We start from the raw sequence: 17,983 nt of genomic DNA on the forward strand, positions 1-17,983 counted from the left end.
ATTGGTCATATCACATTTGGAGCATTGTGAGCAGTTTTGGGCCCCTTATCGAAGAAAAGATAGGCTGTCGTGGAGAGGCTCCGGAGGAGATTCGCAACAATGATTCTGAAAATGAAAGGGTTAATGTATGAGGTTCTGGGCCTGTACTTGCTGGAGTTTAGAAAAATAAGGAGGGATTTCATTGCAATTTATCAAATATTGAAAGTGGATGTGAAGAGGATCTTCCCTGTAGTGAGGGAGTCAAGGATCGGAGGCCACAGCTTCAAACAAGAGGGACATCTGTTTTGAACAGAGAAGAGGAGGAATCTTTTTAGCCAGAGGGTAGTGAATTTGTGGAATTCATTGCCAAAGATACCGGTGGAGGTCAAGTCATAAAGTAGAGGTTGATATGTTCTTGATCATTTAAGCTGCCAAAGATGACAGGAAGAAGGCCGGAGAATTGGGTTGAGAGGGAAAATAAATCAGCCATGATGGAATGGCAGAGCAGACTCAATGGGCTGAATGGCCTAATTCCGCTCCTATGTCTTATGGCCAATGTTCACAACACCCGGTTAACAGGAAGAGACCGCAGAAACATCCCCTTCTTTACGATGGTGAGCTCCAGCTCCACTGCCACGGGATCCAGCCTCTAGCCATTTCACTCACTCCACATGATGTCAATAAATGGCTGAGAGCAGCCAAGCAAATCCAGTAAAATTATAACACGGCATCTCCCCAACATGTGCAACAGATATATTCTGTACACTAAATATACAAGACACATCCAAACCAGCTAAGCACCGTCCATTTGATTGACTCTCAATCACCATCAGAATGAGTTGAGATATCGTTAACACTTCTTTCAAATGACACTCAGCAGAGATCTGCTCACTGATGCCTGGTTTGGGTTTCACCAGGGCCACCCAGCCCCAGACACTGACCTAAGAGCTGAACCTCAGAGGAGAAAGCAAGGTGACTGCCTGTAATATTGTCAGCTGGTTTTCATAACCTGCTCAGCACAGAAACTATTCTCCCAACCATGGAATCTGTCTTCACTTCTCACAGCCAACATACCCAACACACCCCAGATATTTTCTCTTCTCCCTCCACCCACCCAATGGCATTTCAATACACTACACTATTTCTATTACACTAATTCAGTGTAGAAATAGCAGGGGTTCTGACAGAAATATTTCAAATGTCATTAGAAACGGGGATGGTACCGGAGGATTGGCGTATTGCTGATGTGGTTCCATTGTTTAAAAAGGGTTCTAAGAGTAAACCTAGCAATTATAGGCCTGTCAGTTTGACGTCAGTGGTGGGTAAATTAATGGAAAGTATTCTTAGAGATGGTATATATAATTATCTGAATAGACAGGGTCTGATTAGGAACAGTCAACATGGATTTGTGTATGGAAGGTCATGTTTGACAAATCCTATTGAATTTTTTGAAGAGGTTAAGAGGAAAGATGACGAGGATAAAGCAGTGGATGTTGTCTATATGGACTTCAGTAAGGCCTTTGACAAGGTTCCGCACAGAAGGTTAGTTAGGAAGGTTCAATCATTAGGTATTAATATTGAAGTAGTAAAATGGATTCAACAGTGGCTGGATGGGAGATGCCAGAGAGTAGTGGTGGATAACTGTTTGTCAGGTTGGAGACCAGTGACTAGTGGTGTGCCTCAGGGATCTGTACTGGGTCCAATGTTGTTTGTCATATACATTAATGATCTGGATGATGGGGTGGTAGATTGGATTAGTAAGTATACAGATGATACCAAGGTAGGTGGCGTTGTGGATAATGAAGTAGGTTTTCAAAGTTTGCAGAGAGATTTAGGCCAGTTAGAAGAGTGGGCTGAGCGATGGCAGATGGAGTTTAATGCTGATAAGTGTGAGGTGCTACATTTTGGTAGGAATAATCAAAATAGGACATACATGGTAAATGGTAGGGCAGTAGAACAGAGTGATCTAGGAATAATGGTACATAGTTCCCTGAAGATGGAATCTCATGTGGATAGGGTGGTGAAGAAAGCTTTTGGTATGTTGGCCTTTATAAATCAGAGCATTGAGTATAGGAGTTGGGATGTAATGTTAAAATTGTACAAGGCATCGGTAAGGCCGAATTTGGAGTATTGTGTACAGTTCTGGTCACCAAATTATAGGAAGGATGTCAACAAAATAGAGAGAGTACAGAGAAGATTTACTAGAATGTTACCTGGGTTTCAGCACCTAAGTTGCAGGAAAATATTGAACAAGTTAGGTCTTTATTCTTTGGAGCATAGAAGGTTGAGGGGGGGACTTGACAGAGGTATTTAAAATTATGAGGGGGATAAATAGAGTTGACGTGGATAGACTTTTTCTATTGAGAGTAGGGGAGATTCAAACAAGAGGACATGAGTTGAGACTTAGGGGGCAAAAGTTTAAGGGTAACATGAGGGGGAATTTCTTTACTCAGAGAGTGGTAGCTGTGTGGAATAAGCTTCCAGTAGAAGTGGTAGAGGCAGGTTCGGTATTGTCATTTAAAGCAAAATTGGATAGGTATATGGACAGGAAAGGAATGGAGGGTTATGGGCTGAGTACAGGTTGGTGGGACTAGGTGAGAGTAAGTGTTCGGCACGGACTAGAAGGGCCGAGATGGCCTGTTTCCATGCTGTAATTTTTATATGGTTATATATGGCAGGAGATACAAAAGCCTGAAAGCATGTAGCACGAGGTTCAAGGACAATTTCTATTCTGTTATTATATGACTATTTAACTGTTTCCTAGTATGTTAAGTCTTGATCTCACAATCTACCTTGTTATGGCCATGCACCTCTAAGTCTACCGAACTGCACTTCCTCTGCTACACTGCAGTGTGCATTCTGGTATTGCTTTCCTCTGAACTACCTCAACGTACTGTTGTGATAAAACTATCTGTATGGATGGCATGCAAAACAAGGTTTTTCTGTGTACCTCAGAGTACATGGGATAGTTATAAACCTGACTAAAACTGGCAAAAGAAAGAATTACTGCAATGGTTGGGATCACACCTGTTGAGATTATTGGAGGTCGGTCACCCTCCATCCCCAGGTCATCGTTGTTGGGTTCCTTAGGGCAGTGCTCGTGACCCTCCCATCTTCATCTGCTTCATGAATGGCATTCCTTCCATCATGAACTCGGGAGTGGGACTATTCACTGAATATTTCTCAGTCTTAAGAGTCGGAGTTATTCACCATGGTTACAGCTCCTTCAGTCTAATTCATCCATGCCTACCAGGATGTTGCCAAAGCCATTTGCCTGGGTTTGGCCTGTATCCCTCTGAAACGTCCCTATCTATTTTCCATCATTTCTAATTCCTCAGCAACTGAAGAAGCCCACGTCTGCACTTGGCAACACCTAGACAACATTCAAACACATGCTGATTAGAGGCAAGTAACATTCACATCATGAAAGGGCTGGTCATTGGCCATTTCCAACAGGAGAGAGTCTCACCACCTCCCCTTGATATTCAATAGGATTGCCCACCACCACTGACCAGAAATTCATCAGGACAGGCACATGAATAATGTGGCTACAAGAGTGAATCAGAGGCCGGATTCCTGTGGTGAGTCACTCCCCTCTATCTACAAATTACAGTCAGCAGTGTGGCAGAACACTCTGCACATTCTGTGGCGGGGGCAGCTCCGAAAGCTCGGTCTCTTCAGGGACACGACAGTCCATTCGACTTGTACTGGTAGGCAGTGGGTGCAGTGTTCACCGTCTACAAAATACATTGCAGTTACTGACACAGGCTACTTGAGAAACCTCCTCCCCCATGACCAAGGCAAGCTGAGCAGATACAGAAGATCATCACCTCCAGGTTCCCATCCAAGGCTCATGCCACCCTGACATGGAAAGTCCCAGCAGCACAGCTTCAGACAATCCCAGCACCAGTACACCGCCATGGAAAGTCCCAGCAGCACAATTCCACCAGACAATCCCAGCACCAGTACACCGCCATGGAAAGTCCCAGCAGCACAATTCCACCAGACAATCCCAGCACCAGTACACCGCCATGGAAAGTCCCAGCAGCACAATTCCACCAGACAATCCCAGCACCAGTACACCGCCATGGAAAGTCCCAGCAGCACAGCTTCAGACAATCCCAGCATCAGTACACCGCCATGGAAAGTCCCAGCAGCACAATTCCACCAGACAATCCCAGCACCAGTACACCGCCATGGAAAGTCCCAGCAGCACAATTCCACAAGACAATCCCAGCACCAGTACACCGCCATGGAAAGTCCCAGCAGCACAATTCCACCAGACAATCCCAGCACCAGTACACCGCCATGGAAAGTCCCAGCAGCACAGCTTCAGACAATCCCAGCACCAGTACACCGCCATGGAAAGTCCCAGCAGCACAATTCCACCAGACAATCCCAGCACTAGTACACCGCCATGGAAAGTCCCAGCAGCACAGCTTCAGACAATCCCAGCACCAGTACACCGCCATGGAAAGTCCCAGCAGCACAGCTTCAGACAATCCCAGCACCAGTACACCGCCATGGAAAGTCCCAGCAGCACAATTCCACCAGACAATCCCAGCACTAGTACACCGCCATGGAAAGTCCCAGCAGCACAATTCCACCAGACAATCCCAGCACCAGTACACCGCCATGGAAAGTCCCAGCAGCACAATTCCACCAGACAATCCCAGCACTAGTACACCGCCATGGAAAGTCCCAGCAGCACAATTCCACCAGACAATCCCAGCACCAGTACACCGCCATGGAAAGTCCCAGCAGCACAGCTTCAGACAATCCCAGCACCAGTACACCGCCATGGAAAGTCCCAGCAGCACAGCTTCAGACAATCCCAGCACCAGTACACCGCCATGGAAAGTCCCAGCAGCACAGCTTCAGACAATCCCAGCACCAGTACACTGCCATGGAAAGTCCCAGCAGCACAATTCCACCAGACAATCCCAGCACTAGTACACCGCCATGGAAAGTCCCAGCAGCACAGCTTCAGACAATCCCAGCACCAGTACACCGCCATGGAAAGTCCCAGCAGCACAATTCCACCAGACAATCCCAGCACTAGTACACCGCAATGGAAAGTCCCAGCAGCACAATTCCACCAGACAATCCCAGCACCAGTACACCGCCATGGAAAGTCCCAGCAGCACAATTCCACCAGACAATCCCAGCACCAGTACACCGCCATGGAAAGTCCCAGCAGCACAATTCCACCAGACAATCCCAGCACCAGTACACCGCCATGGAAAGTCCCAGCAGCACAGCTTCAGACAATCCCAGCACCAGTACACCGCCATGGAAAGTCCCAGCAGCACAGCTTCAGACAATCCCAGCACCAGTACACCGCCATGGAAAGTCCCAGCAGCACAATTCCACCAGACAATCCCAGCACTAGTACACCGCCATGGAAAGTCCCAGCAGCACAGCTTCAGACAATCCCAGCACCAGTACACCGCCATGGAAAGTCCCAGCAGCACAGCTTCAGACAATCCCAGCACCAGTACACTGCCATGGAAAGTCCCAGCAGCACAATTCCACCAGACAATCCCAGCACTAGTACACCGCCATGGAAAGTCCCAGCAGCACAGCTTCAGACAATCCCAGCACCAGTACACCGCCATGGAAAGTCCCAGCAGCACAATTCCACCAGACAATCCCAGCACTAGTACACCGCCATGGAAAGTCCCAGCAGCACAATTCCACCAGACAATCCCAGCACCAGTACACCGCCATGGAAAGTCCCAGCAGCACAATTCCACCAGACAATCCCAGCACCAGTACACCGCCATGGAAAGTCCCAGCAGCACAATTCCACCAGACAATCCCAGCACCAGTACACCGCCATGGAAAGTCCCAGCAGCACAATTCCACCAGACAATCCCAGCACCAGTACACCGCCATGGAAAGTCCCAGCAGCACAGCTTCAGACAATCCCAGCATCAGTACACCGCCATGGAAAGTCCCAGCAGCACAATTCCACCAGACAATCCCAGCACTAGTACACCGCCATGGAAAGTCCCAGCAGCACAGCTTCAGACAATCCCAGCACCAGTACACCGCCATGGAAAGTCCCAGCAGCACAATTCCACCAGACAATCCCAGCACTAGTACACCGCCATGGAAAGTCCCAGCAGCACAATTCCACCAGACAATCCCAGCACCAGTACACCGCCATGGAAAGTCCCAGCAGCACAATTCCACCAGACAATCCCAGCACCAGTACACCGCCATGGAAAGTCCCAGCAGCACAATTCCACCAGACAATCCCAGCACCAGTACACCGCCATGGAAAGTCCCAGCAGCACAATTCCACCAGACAATCCCAGCACCAGTACACCGCCATGGAAAGTCCCAGCAGCACAGCTTCAGACAATCCCAGCATCAGTACACCGCCATGGAAAGTCCCAGCAGCACAATTCCACCAGACAATCCCAGCACTAGTACACCGCCATGGAAAGTCCCAGCAGCACAGCTTCAGACAATCCCAGCACCAGTACACCGCCATGGAAAGTCCCAGCAGCACAATTCCACCAGACAATCCCAGCACTAGTACACCGCCATGGAAAGTCCCAGCAGCACAATTCCACCAGACAATCCCAGCACCAGTACACCGCCATGGAAAGTCCCAGCAGCACAATTCCACCAGACAATCCCAGCACCAGTACACCGCCATGGAAAGTCCCAGCAGCACAATTCCACCAGACAATCCCAGCACCAGTACACCGCCATGGAAAGTCCCAGCAGCACAATTCCACCAGACAATCCCAGCACCAGTACACCGCCATGGAAAGTCCCAGCAGCACAATTCCACCAGACAATCCCAGCACCAGTACACCGCCATGGAATGTCCCAGCAGCACAGCTTCAGACAATCCCAGCATCAGTACACCGCCATGGAAAGTCCCAGCAGCACAATTCCACCAGACAATCCCAGCACCAGTACACCGCCATGGAAAGTCCCAGCAGCACAATTCCACAAGACAATCCCAGCACCAGTACACCGCCATGGAAAGTCCCAGCAGCACAATTCCACCAGACAATCCCAGCACCAGTACACCGCCATGGAAAGTCCCAGCAGCACAGCTTCAGACAATCCCAGCATCAGTACACCGCCATGGAAAGTCCCAGCAGCACAATTCCACCAGACAATCCCAGCACCAGTACACCGCCATGGAAAGTCCCAGCAGCACAGCTTCAGACAATCCCAGCACCAGTACACCGCCATGGAAAGTCCCAGCAGCACAATTCCACCAGACAATCCCAGCACCAGTACACCGCCATGGAAAGTCCCAGCAGCACAATTCCACCAGACAATCCCAGCACCAGTACACCGCCATGGAAAGTCCCAGCAGCACAATTCCACCAGACAATCCCAGCACCAGTACACCGCCATGGAAAGTCCCAGCAGCACAGCTTCAGACAATCCCAGCATCAGTACACCGCCATGGAAAGTCCCAGCAGCACAATTCCACCAGACAATCCCAGCACCAGTACACCGCCATGGAAAGTCCCAGCAGCACAATTCCACAAGACAATCCCAGCACCAGTACACCGCCATGGAAAGTCCCAGCAGCACAATTCCACCAGACAATCCCAGCACCAGTACACCGCCATGGAAAGTCCCAGCAGCACAGCTTCAGACAATCCCAGCACCAGTACACCGCCATGGAAAGTCCCAGCAGCACAATTCCACCAGACAATCCCAGCACTAGTACACCGCCATGGAAAGTCCCAGCAGCACAGCTTCAGACAATCCCAGCACCAGTACACCGCCATGGAAAGTCCCAGCAGCACAGCTTCAGACAATCCCAGCACCAGTACACCGCCATGGAAAGTCCCAGCAGCACAATTCCACCAGACAATCCCAGCACTAGTACACCGCCATGGAAAGTCCCAGCAGCACAATTCCACCAGACAATCCCAGCACCAGTACACCGCCATGGAAAGTCCCAGCAGCACAATTCCACCAGACAATCCCAGCACTAGTACACCGCCATGGAAAGTCCCAGCAGCACAATTCCACCAGACAATCCCAGCACCAGTACACCGCCATGGAAAGTCCCAGCAGCACAGCTTCAGACAATCCCAGCACCAGTACACCGCCATGGAAAGTCCCAGCAGCACAGCTTCAGACAATCCCAGCACCAGTACACCGCCATGGAAAGTCCCAGCAGCACAGCTTCAGACAATCCCAGCACCAGTACACTGCCATGGAAAGTCCCAGCAGCACAATTCCACCAGACAATCCCAGCACTAGTACACCGCCATGGAAAGTCCCAGCAGCACAGCTTCAGACAATCCCAGCACCAGTACACCGCCATGGAAAGTCCCAGCAGCACAATTCCACCAGACAATCCCAGCACTAGTACACCGCAATGGAAAGTCCCAGCAGCACAATTCCACCAGACAATCCCAGCACCAGTACACCGCCATGGAAAGTCCCAGCAGCACAATTCCACCAGACAATCCCAGCACCAGTACACCGCCATGGAAAGTCCCAGCAGCACAATTCCACCAGACAATCCCAGCACCAGTACACCGCCATGGAAAGTCCCAGCAGCACAGCTTCAGACAATCCCAGCACCAGTACACCGCCATGGAAAGTCCCAGCAGCACAGCTTCAGACAATCCCAGCACCAGTACACCGCCATGGAAAGTCCCAGCAGCACAATTCCACCAGACAATCCCAGCACTAGTACACCGCCATGGAAAGTCCCAGCAGCACAGCTTCAGACAATCCCAGCACCAGTACACCGCCATGGAAAGTCCCAGCAGCACAGCTTCAGACAATCCCAGCACCAGTACACTGCCATGGAAAGTCCCAGCAGCACAATTCCACCAGACAATCCCAGCACTAGTACACCGCCATGGAAAGTCCCAGCAGCACAGCTTCAGACAATCCCAGCACCAGTACACCGCCATGGAAAGTCCCAGCAGCACAATTCCACCAGACAATCCCAGCACTAGTACACCGCCATGGAAAGTCCCAGCAGCACAATTCCACCAGACAATCCCAGCACCAGTACACCGCCATGGAAAGTCCCAGCAGCACAATTCCACCAGACAATCCCAGCACCAGTACACCGCCATGGAAAGTCCCAGCAGCACAATTCCACCAGACAATCCCAGCACCAGTACACCGCCATGGAAAGTCCCAGCAGCACAATTCCACCAGACAATCCCAGCACCAGTACACCGCCATGGAAAGTCCCAGCAGCACAGCTTCAGACAATCCCAGCATCAGTACACCGCCATGGAAAGTCCCAGCAGCACAATTCCACCAGACAATCCCAGCACTAGTACACCGCCATGGAAAGTCCCAGCAGCACAGCTTCAGACAATCCCAGCACCAGTACACCGCCATGGAAAGTCCCAGCAGCACAATTCCACCAGACAATCCCAGCACTAGTACACCGCCATGGAAAGTCCCAGCAGCACAATTCCACCAGACAATCCCAGCACCAGTACACCGCCATGGAAAGTCCCAGCAGCACAATTCCACCAGACAATCCCAGCACCAGTACACCGCCATGGAAAGTCCCAGCAGCACAATTCCACCAGACAATCCCAGCACCAGTACACCGCCATGGAAAGTCCCAGCAGCACAATTCCACCAGACAATCCCAGCACCAGTACACCGCCATGGAAAGTCCCAGCAGCACAGCTTCAGACAATCCCAGCATCAGTACACCGCCATGGAAAGTCCCAGCAGCACAATTCCACCAGACAATCCCAGCACTAGTACACCGCCATGGAAAGTCCCAGCAGCACAGCTTCAGACAATCCCAGCACCAGTACACCGCCATGGAAAGTCCCAGCAGCACAATTCCACCAGACAATCCCAGCACTAGTACACCGCCATGGAAAGTCCCAGCAGCACAATTCCACCAGACAATCCCAGCACCAGTACACCGCCATGGAAAGTCCCAGCAGCACAATTCCACCAGACAATCCCAGCACCAGTACACCGCCATGGAAAGTCCCAGCAGCACAATTCCACCAGACAATCCCAGCACCAGTACACCGCCATGGAAAGTCCCAGCAGCACAATTCCACCAGACAATCCCAGCACCAGTACACCGCCATGGAAAGTCCCAGCAGCACAATTCCACCAGACAATCCCAGCACCAGTACACCGCCATGGAATGTCCCAGCAGCACAGCTTCAGACAATCCCAGCATCAGTACACCGCCATGGAAAGTCCCAGCAGCACAATTCCACCAGACAATCCCAGCACCAGTACACCGCCATGGAAAGTCCCAGCAGCACAATTCCACAAGACAATCCCAGCACCAGTACACCGCCATGGAAAGTCCCAGCAGCACAATTCCACCAGACAATCCCAGCACCAGTACACCGCCATGGAAAGTCCCAGCAGCACAGCTTCAGACAATCCCAGCATCAGTACACCGCCATGGAAAGTCCCAGCAGCACAATTCCACCAGACAATCCCAGCACCAGTACACCGCCATGGAAAGTCCCAGCAGCACAGCTTCAGACAATCCCAGCACCAGTACACCGCCATGGAAAGTCCCAGCAGCACAATTCCACCAGACAATCCCAGCACTAGTACACCGCCATGGAAAGTCCCAGCAGCACAGCTTCAGACAATCCCAGCACCAGTACACCGCCATGGAAAGTCCCAGCAGCACAGCTTCAGACAATCCCAGCACCAGTACACCGCCATGGAAAGTCCCAGCAGCACAGCTTCAGACAATCCCAGCACCAGTACACTGCCATGGAAAGTCCCAGCAGCACAATTCCACCAGACAATCCCAGCACTAGTACACTGCCATGGAAAGTCCCAGCAGCACAGCTTCAGACAATCCCAGCACCAGTACACCGCCATGGAAAGTCCCAGCAGCACAATTCCACCAGACAATCCCAGCACTAGTACACCGCCATGGAAAGTCCCAGCAGCACAATTCCACCAGACAATCCCAGCACCAGTACACCGCCATGGAAAGTCCCAGCAGCACAATTCCACCAGACAATCCCAGCACCAGTACACCGCCATGGAAAGTCCCAGCAGCACAATTCCACCAGACAATCCCAGCACCAGTACACCGCCATGGAAAGTCCCAGCAGCACAATTCCACCAGACAATCCCAGCACCAGTACACCGCCATGGAAAGTCCCAGCAGCACAGCATCAGACAATCCCAGCACCAGTACACCGCCATGGAAAGTCCCGGCAGCACAGCTTCAGACAATCCCAGCACCAGTACACCGCCATGGGAAGTCCCAGCAGCACAGCTTCAGACAATCCCAGCACCAGTACACCGCCATGGAAAGTCCCAGCAGCACAGCTTCAGACAATCCCAGCACCAGTACACCGCCATGGAAAGTCCCAGCAGCACAGCTTCAGACAATCCCAGCACCAGTACACCGCCATGGAAAGTCCCAGCAGCACAGCTTCAGACAATCCCAGCACCAGTACACCGCCATGGAAAGTCCCAGCAGCACAGCTTCAGACAATCCCAGCACCAGTACACCACCATGGAAAGTCCCAGCAGCACAGCTTCAGACAATCCCAGCACCAGTACACCGCCATGGAAAGTCCCAGCAGCACAGCTTCAGACAATCCCAGCACCAGTACACCGCCATGGAAAGTCCCAGCAGCACAGCTTCAGACAATCCCAGCACCAGTACACCGCCATGGGAAGTCCCAGCAGCACAATTCCACCAGACAATCCCACAAAACATTTGGGTCACTAACAAGCCCCACTCTTTCTTTGGCTACTCTCTTTTATCCTACAATATACACATAAAGTGCTCTGCCTGAATCTTGTTCACCAGTGATATTCCATGCCCTCTCTTTGCCCTCCTACTTCCTTAACACACCTGGAAACTTCCCTTGATTTCAGTTCTCTATACCTGATCTCCCTCAACACGTTATGTTCCACGGAACTTCACTCTATGAGGACTAGTTGGCCCTGAGCTCCCATTATTTCATTTTTAAATGATTCCCATCAGCAGAAATAGTCTTCTGGGTAATCAGCTGTTCCCCATCAACTTTAGCCAGGTCTTGAAACTGCTTTGCTCTCTTGAAATTGGTCTTCCTTGAATTAGGATCTTCACAGAGTTAGTCATTACCTCTGAATTGTATTCCTACTGACATCAACTCTCTGCGAGTACTGCCCTCCTCCTACTGGAGTGTCTATATACTAGCTCTAAAACCATTCTGGGCAGTTTTACAATTCCACTTCCGCTAGGTATTTTCACACAAAGGTTGATGCGTGTCCATTAACATACAGCCCTGATATGTATAAAGATAATGTGTGAATGTATAGTTTGGTCGCACTTGCCCTGGGTATAGGGATGACAGTGTGGGGATGCTGGACCGAGCAGTTGTTGGGTGTAGCATGGGTGTTGAGATGGGGTGTGGATGTTGGGTGTGGGTGCAGAAACGTGAAGGACTGCACTGTATTAGGCTCTGAGAGCCATGTGTAGAAACAAGCCCGTCCCTGAGTGGCATGGCAGCCAGCCCCAATGTCCAAGCAGCTGGCGTCCACACGCCACTTACCAGCTGTGTGGGATCCCCTTCCATCCCTCACCAACCCGTTCCACCTCTGTCCTCCCCACTTACCGGCTGTGTGGGATCCCCTTCCATCCCTCACCAACCCGTCCCACCTCTGTCCTCCCCACTTACCGGCTGCGTGGGATCCCCTTCCATCCCTCACCAACCCGTTCCACCTCTCTCCTCCCCACTTACCGCTGTGTGGGATCCCCTTCCATCCCTCACCAACCCGTCCCACCTCTGTCCTCCCCACTTACCAGCTGTGTGGGATCCCCTTCCATCCCTCACCAACCCGTTCCACCTCTCTCCTCCCCACTTACCGCTGTGTGGGATCCCCTTCCATCCCTCACCAACCCGTCCCACCTCTGTCCTCCCCACTTACCGGCTGTGTGGGATCCCCTTCCATCCCTCACCAACCCGTCCCACCTCTGTCCTCCCCACTTACCGGCTGTGTGGGATCCCCTTCCATCCCTCACCAACCCGTTCCACCTCTCTCCTCCCCACTTACCGCTGTGTGGGATCCCCTTCCATCCCTCACCAACCCGTCCCACCTCTGTCCTCCCCACTTACCGGCTGTGTGAGATCCCCTTCCATCCCTCACCAACCCGTCCCACCTCTCTCCTCCCCACTTACCGCTGTGTGGGATCCCCTTCCATCCCTCACCAACCCGTCCCACCTCTGTCCTCCCCACTTACCGGCTGTGTGGGATCCCCTTCCATCCCTCACCAACCCGTCCCACCTCTGTCCTCCCCACTTACCGGCTGTGTGAGATCCCCTTCCATCCCTCACCAACCCGTCCCACCTCTGTCCTCCCCACTTACCGGCTGTGTGGGACCCCCTTCCATCCCTCACCAACCCGTCCCACCTCTGTCCTCCCCACTTACCGGCTGCGTGGGATCCCCTTCCATCCCTCACCAACCCGTCCCACCTCTCTCCTCCCCACTTACCGGCTGTGTGAGATCCCCTTCCATCCCTCACCAACCCGTCCCACCTCTGTCCTCCCCACTTACCGGCTGTGTGGGACCCCCTTCCATCCCTCACCAACCCGTCCCACCTCTGTCCTCCCCACTTACCGGCTGCGTGGGATCCCCTTCCATCCCTCACCAACCCGTCCCACCTCTCTCCTCCCCACTTACCGGCTGTGTGGGATCCCCTTCCATCCCTCACCAACCCGTCCCACCTCTGTCCTCCCCACTTACCGGCTGTGTGGGATCCCCTTCCATCCCTCACCAACCCGTCCCACCTCTCTCCTCCCCACTTACCGGCTGCGTGGGATCCCCTTCCATCCCTCACCAACCCGTCCCACCTCTCTCCTCCCCACTTACCGCTGTGTGGGATCCCCTTCCATCCCTCACCAACCCGTCCCACCTCTGTCCTCCCCACTTACCGGCTGCGTGGGATCCCCTTCCATCCCTCACCAACCCGTCCCACCTCTCTCCTCCCCACTTACCGGCTGCGTGGGATCCCCTTCCATCCCTCACCAACCCGTCCCACCTCTCTCCTCCCCACTTACCGGCTGCGTGGGATCCCCTTCCATCCCTCACCAACCCGTCCCACCTCTGTCCTCCCCACTTACCGGCTGTGTGGGATCCCCTTCCATCCCTCACCAACCCGTCCCACCTCTGTCCTCCCCACTTACCGGCTGTGTGGGATCCCCTTCCATCCCTCACCAACCCGTCCCACCTCTGTCCTCCCCACTTACCGGCTGCGTGGGATCCCCTTCCATCCCTCACCAACCCGTCCCACCTCTCTCCTCCCCACTTACCGGCTGTGTGGGATCCCCTTCCATCCCTCACCAACCCGTCCCACCTCTCTCCTCCCCACTTACCGGCTGTGTGGGATCCCCTTCCATCCCTCACCAACCCGTCCCACCTCTGTCCTCCCCACTTACCGGCTGTGTGGGATCCCCTTCCATCCCTCACCAACCCGTCCCACCTCTGTCCTCCCCACTTACCGGCTGTGTGAGATCCCCTTCCATCCCTCACCAACCCGTCCCACCTCTCTCCTCCCCACTTACCGCTGTGTGGGATCCCCTTCCATCCCTCACCAACCCGTCCCACCTCTGTCCTCCCCACTTACCGGCTGTGTGGGATCCCCTTCCATCCCTCACCAACCCGTCCCACCTCTCTCCTCCCCACTTACCGCTGTGTGGGATCCCCTTCCATCCCTCACCAACCCGTCCCACCTCTCTCCTCCCCACTTACCGGCTGTGTGGGATCCCCTCCCATCCCTCACCAACCCGTCCCACCTCTCTCCTCCCCACTTACCGGCTGTGTGGGATCCCCTCCCATCCCTCACCAACCCGTCCCACCTCTCTCCTCCCCACTTACCGGCTGTGTGGGATCCCCTTCCATCCCTCACCAACCCGTCCCACCTCTGTCCTTCCTACTTACTGGCTGTGTGGGATCCCCTCCCATCCCTCACCAACCCGTCCCACCTCTGTCCTCCCCACTTACCGGCTGTGTGGGATCCCCTTCCATCCCTCACCAACCCGTCCCACCTCTGTCCTCCCCACTTACCGGCTGTGTGAGATCCCCTTCCATCCCTCACCAACCCGTCCCACCTCTCTCCTCCCCACTTACCGCTGTGTGGGATCCCCTTCCATCCCTCACCAACCCGTCCCACCTCTCTCCTCCCCACTTACCGGCTGTGTGGGATCCCCTTCCATCCCTCACCAACCCGTCCCACCTCTCTCCTCCCCACTTACCGCTGTGTGGGATCCCCTTCCATCCCTCACCAACCCGTCCCACCTCTCTCCTCCCCACTTACCGGCTGTGTGGGATCCCCTCCCATCCCTCACCAACCCGTCCCACCTCTCTCCTCCCCACTTACCGGCTGTGTGGGATCCCCTCCCATCCCTCACCAACCCGTCCCACCTCTCTCCTCCCCACTTACCGGCTGTGTGGGATCCCCTTCCATCCCTCACCAACCCGTCCCACCTCTGTCCTTCCTACTTACTGGCTGTGTGGGATCCCCTCCCATCCCTCACCAACCCGTCCCACCTCTGTCCTCCCTACTTACCGGCTGTGTGGGATCCCCTTCCATCCCTCACCAACCCGTTCCACCTCTGTCCTCCCCACTTACCGGCTGTGTGGGATCCCCTTCCATCCCTCACCAACCCGTTCCACCTCTGTCCTCCCCACTTACCGGCTGTGTGAGATCCCCTTCCATCCCTCACCAACCCGTTCCACCTCTGTCCTCCCCACTTACCGGCTGTGTGAGATCCCCTTCCATCCCTCACCAACCCGTCCCACCTCTGTCCTCCCCACTTACCGGCTGTGTGGGATCCCCTTCCATCCCTCACCAACCCGTCCCACCTCTCTCCTCCCCACTTACCGGCTGTGTGGGATCCCCTTCCATCCCTCACCAACCCGTCCCACCTCTGTCCTTCCTACTTACTGGCTGTGTGGGATCCCCTCCCATCCCTCACCAACCCGTCCCACCTCTGTCCTCCCTACTTACCGGCTGTGTGGGATCCCCTTCCATCCCTCACCAACCCGTTCCACCTCTGTCCTCCCCACTTACCGGCTGTGTGGGATCCCCTTCCATCCCTCACCAACCCGTTCCACCTCTGTCCTCCCCACTTACCGGCTGTGTGAGATCCCCTTCCATCCCTCACCAACCCGTTCCACCTCTGTCCTCCCCACTTACCGGCTGTGTGAGATCCCCTTCCATCCCTCACCAACCCGTCCCACCTCTGTCCTCCCCACTTACCGGCTGTGTGGGATCCCCTTCCATCCCTCACCAACCCGTCCCACCTCTGTCCTCCCCACTTACCGGCTGCGTGGGATCCCCTTCCATCCCTCACCAACCCGTCCCACCTCTGTCCTCCCCACTTACCGGCTGTGTGGGATCCCCTTCCATCCCTCACCAACCCGTCCCACCTCTCTCCTCCCCACTTACCGGCTGTGTGGGATCCCCTTCCATCCCTCACCAACCCGTCCCACCTCTCTCCTCCCCACTTACTGGTTGTGTGGGATCCCCTTCCATCCCTCACCAACCCGTCCCACCTCTGTCCTCCCCACTTACTGGCTGTGTGGGATCCCCTTCCATCCCTCACCAACCCGTCCCACCTCTCTCCTCCCCACTTACTGGTTGTGTGGGATCCCCTTCCATCCCTCACCAACCCGTCCCACCTCTGTCCTCCCCACTTACTGGCTGTGTGGGATCCCCTCCCATCCCTCACCAACCCGTCCCACCTCTGTCCTCCCCACTTACTGGCTCTGTGGGATCCCCTTCCATCCCTCACCAACCCGTCCCACCTCTGTCCTCCCCACTTACCGCTGTGTGGGATCCCTCACCCCACCCAACCCCACCTCTCTGCTCTCCTCCCCGCTTACCTCGCAGCAGTCCATGGCGTCGTCGAGGCGGCCGAGTTTGCGGTAGGCAGCAGCCATGTGGTACTGGCTCATCGCGCGGTACTTGAGGCTCCAGCCTTTGCCGTAGTCGGCCACCAGCTCAGCCGCCTTGCAGGGGAAAAAGAGCGCCTTCTCGTAGTCCTTGAGCTGCACGTAGAATCCGCCGAGACTGCAGCAGACGCGGCACTCCAGCATCTTGTCGTCGTTGCCGTGCGCGTAGCGCAGCGCCTTCTCGAAGCACTCGAGCGCCTTCTGGAAGGCGCTGAGGCCCAGGAAGGCGTTGCCCATGCTGAGGCAGACCTGCCCGTTGAGCTGCAGGCCCAGCCGGCCGCCCTGCGTGCTCAGGCAGGTCCGGCAGTAGGACACGGTCTTGGCGAACTCGCACAGCTTCTCGTTGCTGCGGGCCAGGTTGAGGTAGGACTCGGTAACGTAGTCCGGGGCGCCGAGCTGGCGGGCGGCCTCGGTCTGCGCCAATGCCAGCCTCAGCATGTCGCCGTACCGGCCCATCTCCGAGTGCGCCGTGATGAGGCAGCCCAGAACCCGAAACCGCCCCGCCAGGTCGGTGCTCTTCAGCAGCACCTGGTTCCACACGTCCAGCGCCCGGGATGTGTCATTGGACTGGTAGAGGCGCAGGCCCTTCTCGATCTGCTGCTTGGTCTGGTCCTGGCCCATGGCCATGGGCTGCGGGCGGGGGCGACACGGCACTGCCCGGTCCGCGGCGGCGACACGCCGGCCTCTGAGGGGCAGCGCAGGGCGAATGTCGCCGGAAAGGGATCGGCTGCTGGCTCGGGGGTAGGGGAGGGGAGAGAGGCGATCCCGGGCTGCAGCTGCCCACGTCCATCGCCGGGCAGCGGTGAGGGTGCAGGCAGCGCTGTCAGTCTGTCAGAGCGGCAGGAAATGGGCAGAACCTCCCTCCCATTCACACAGCGACTCCTTCGCTCCCCGAATGACCTCCTGGGCTCCACCTCACCAAGTGATCCTCCTCCAAGGAACCAAGCCCCCGCTCTTCACCTTTCAGACTCGAGCCCGGGTGATGTTGGCAGGTGGGAACAGTTTAAACGCGCTGTGACTGCGGGAGAGCCGGAGACCTGTTCAAATCTCCCTGGAGGAACAACTGCTCATTCCATCCTC

General features: G+C 54.8%; 1 protein-coding gene across 1 annotated transcript in view; it reads right to left on the minus strand.

The window, feature by feature from the left end:
- Positions 1-17,715, minus strand: part of rapsn (receptor-associated protein of the synapse, 43kD) — a 52,494-nt gene extending 34,779 nt beyond the window's left edge. The window contains exon 1 of the mRNA XM_073049108.1: positions 16,835-17,715. Coding sequence (XP_072905209.1) covers positions 16,835-17,530 — 696 coding nt within the window. The 5' untranslated portion in view covers positions 17,531-17,715. The remainder of the gene's footprint in view (positions 1-16,834) is intronic.
- Positions 17,716-17,983: the final 268 nt, after the last annotated feature.

This window comes from Hemitrygon akajei, chromosome 6 (genome assembly GCF_048418815.1).
Source record: "Hemitrygon akajei chromosome 6, sHemAka1.3, whole genome shotgun sequence".
Lineage (NCBI taxonomy): Eukaryota > Metazoa > Chordata > Chondrichthyes > Myliobatiformes > Dasyatidae > Hemitrygon > Hemitrygon akajei.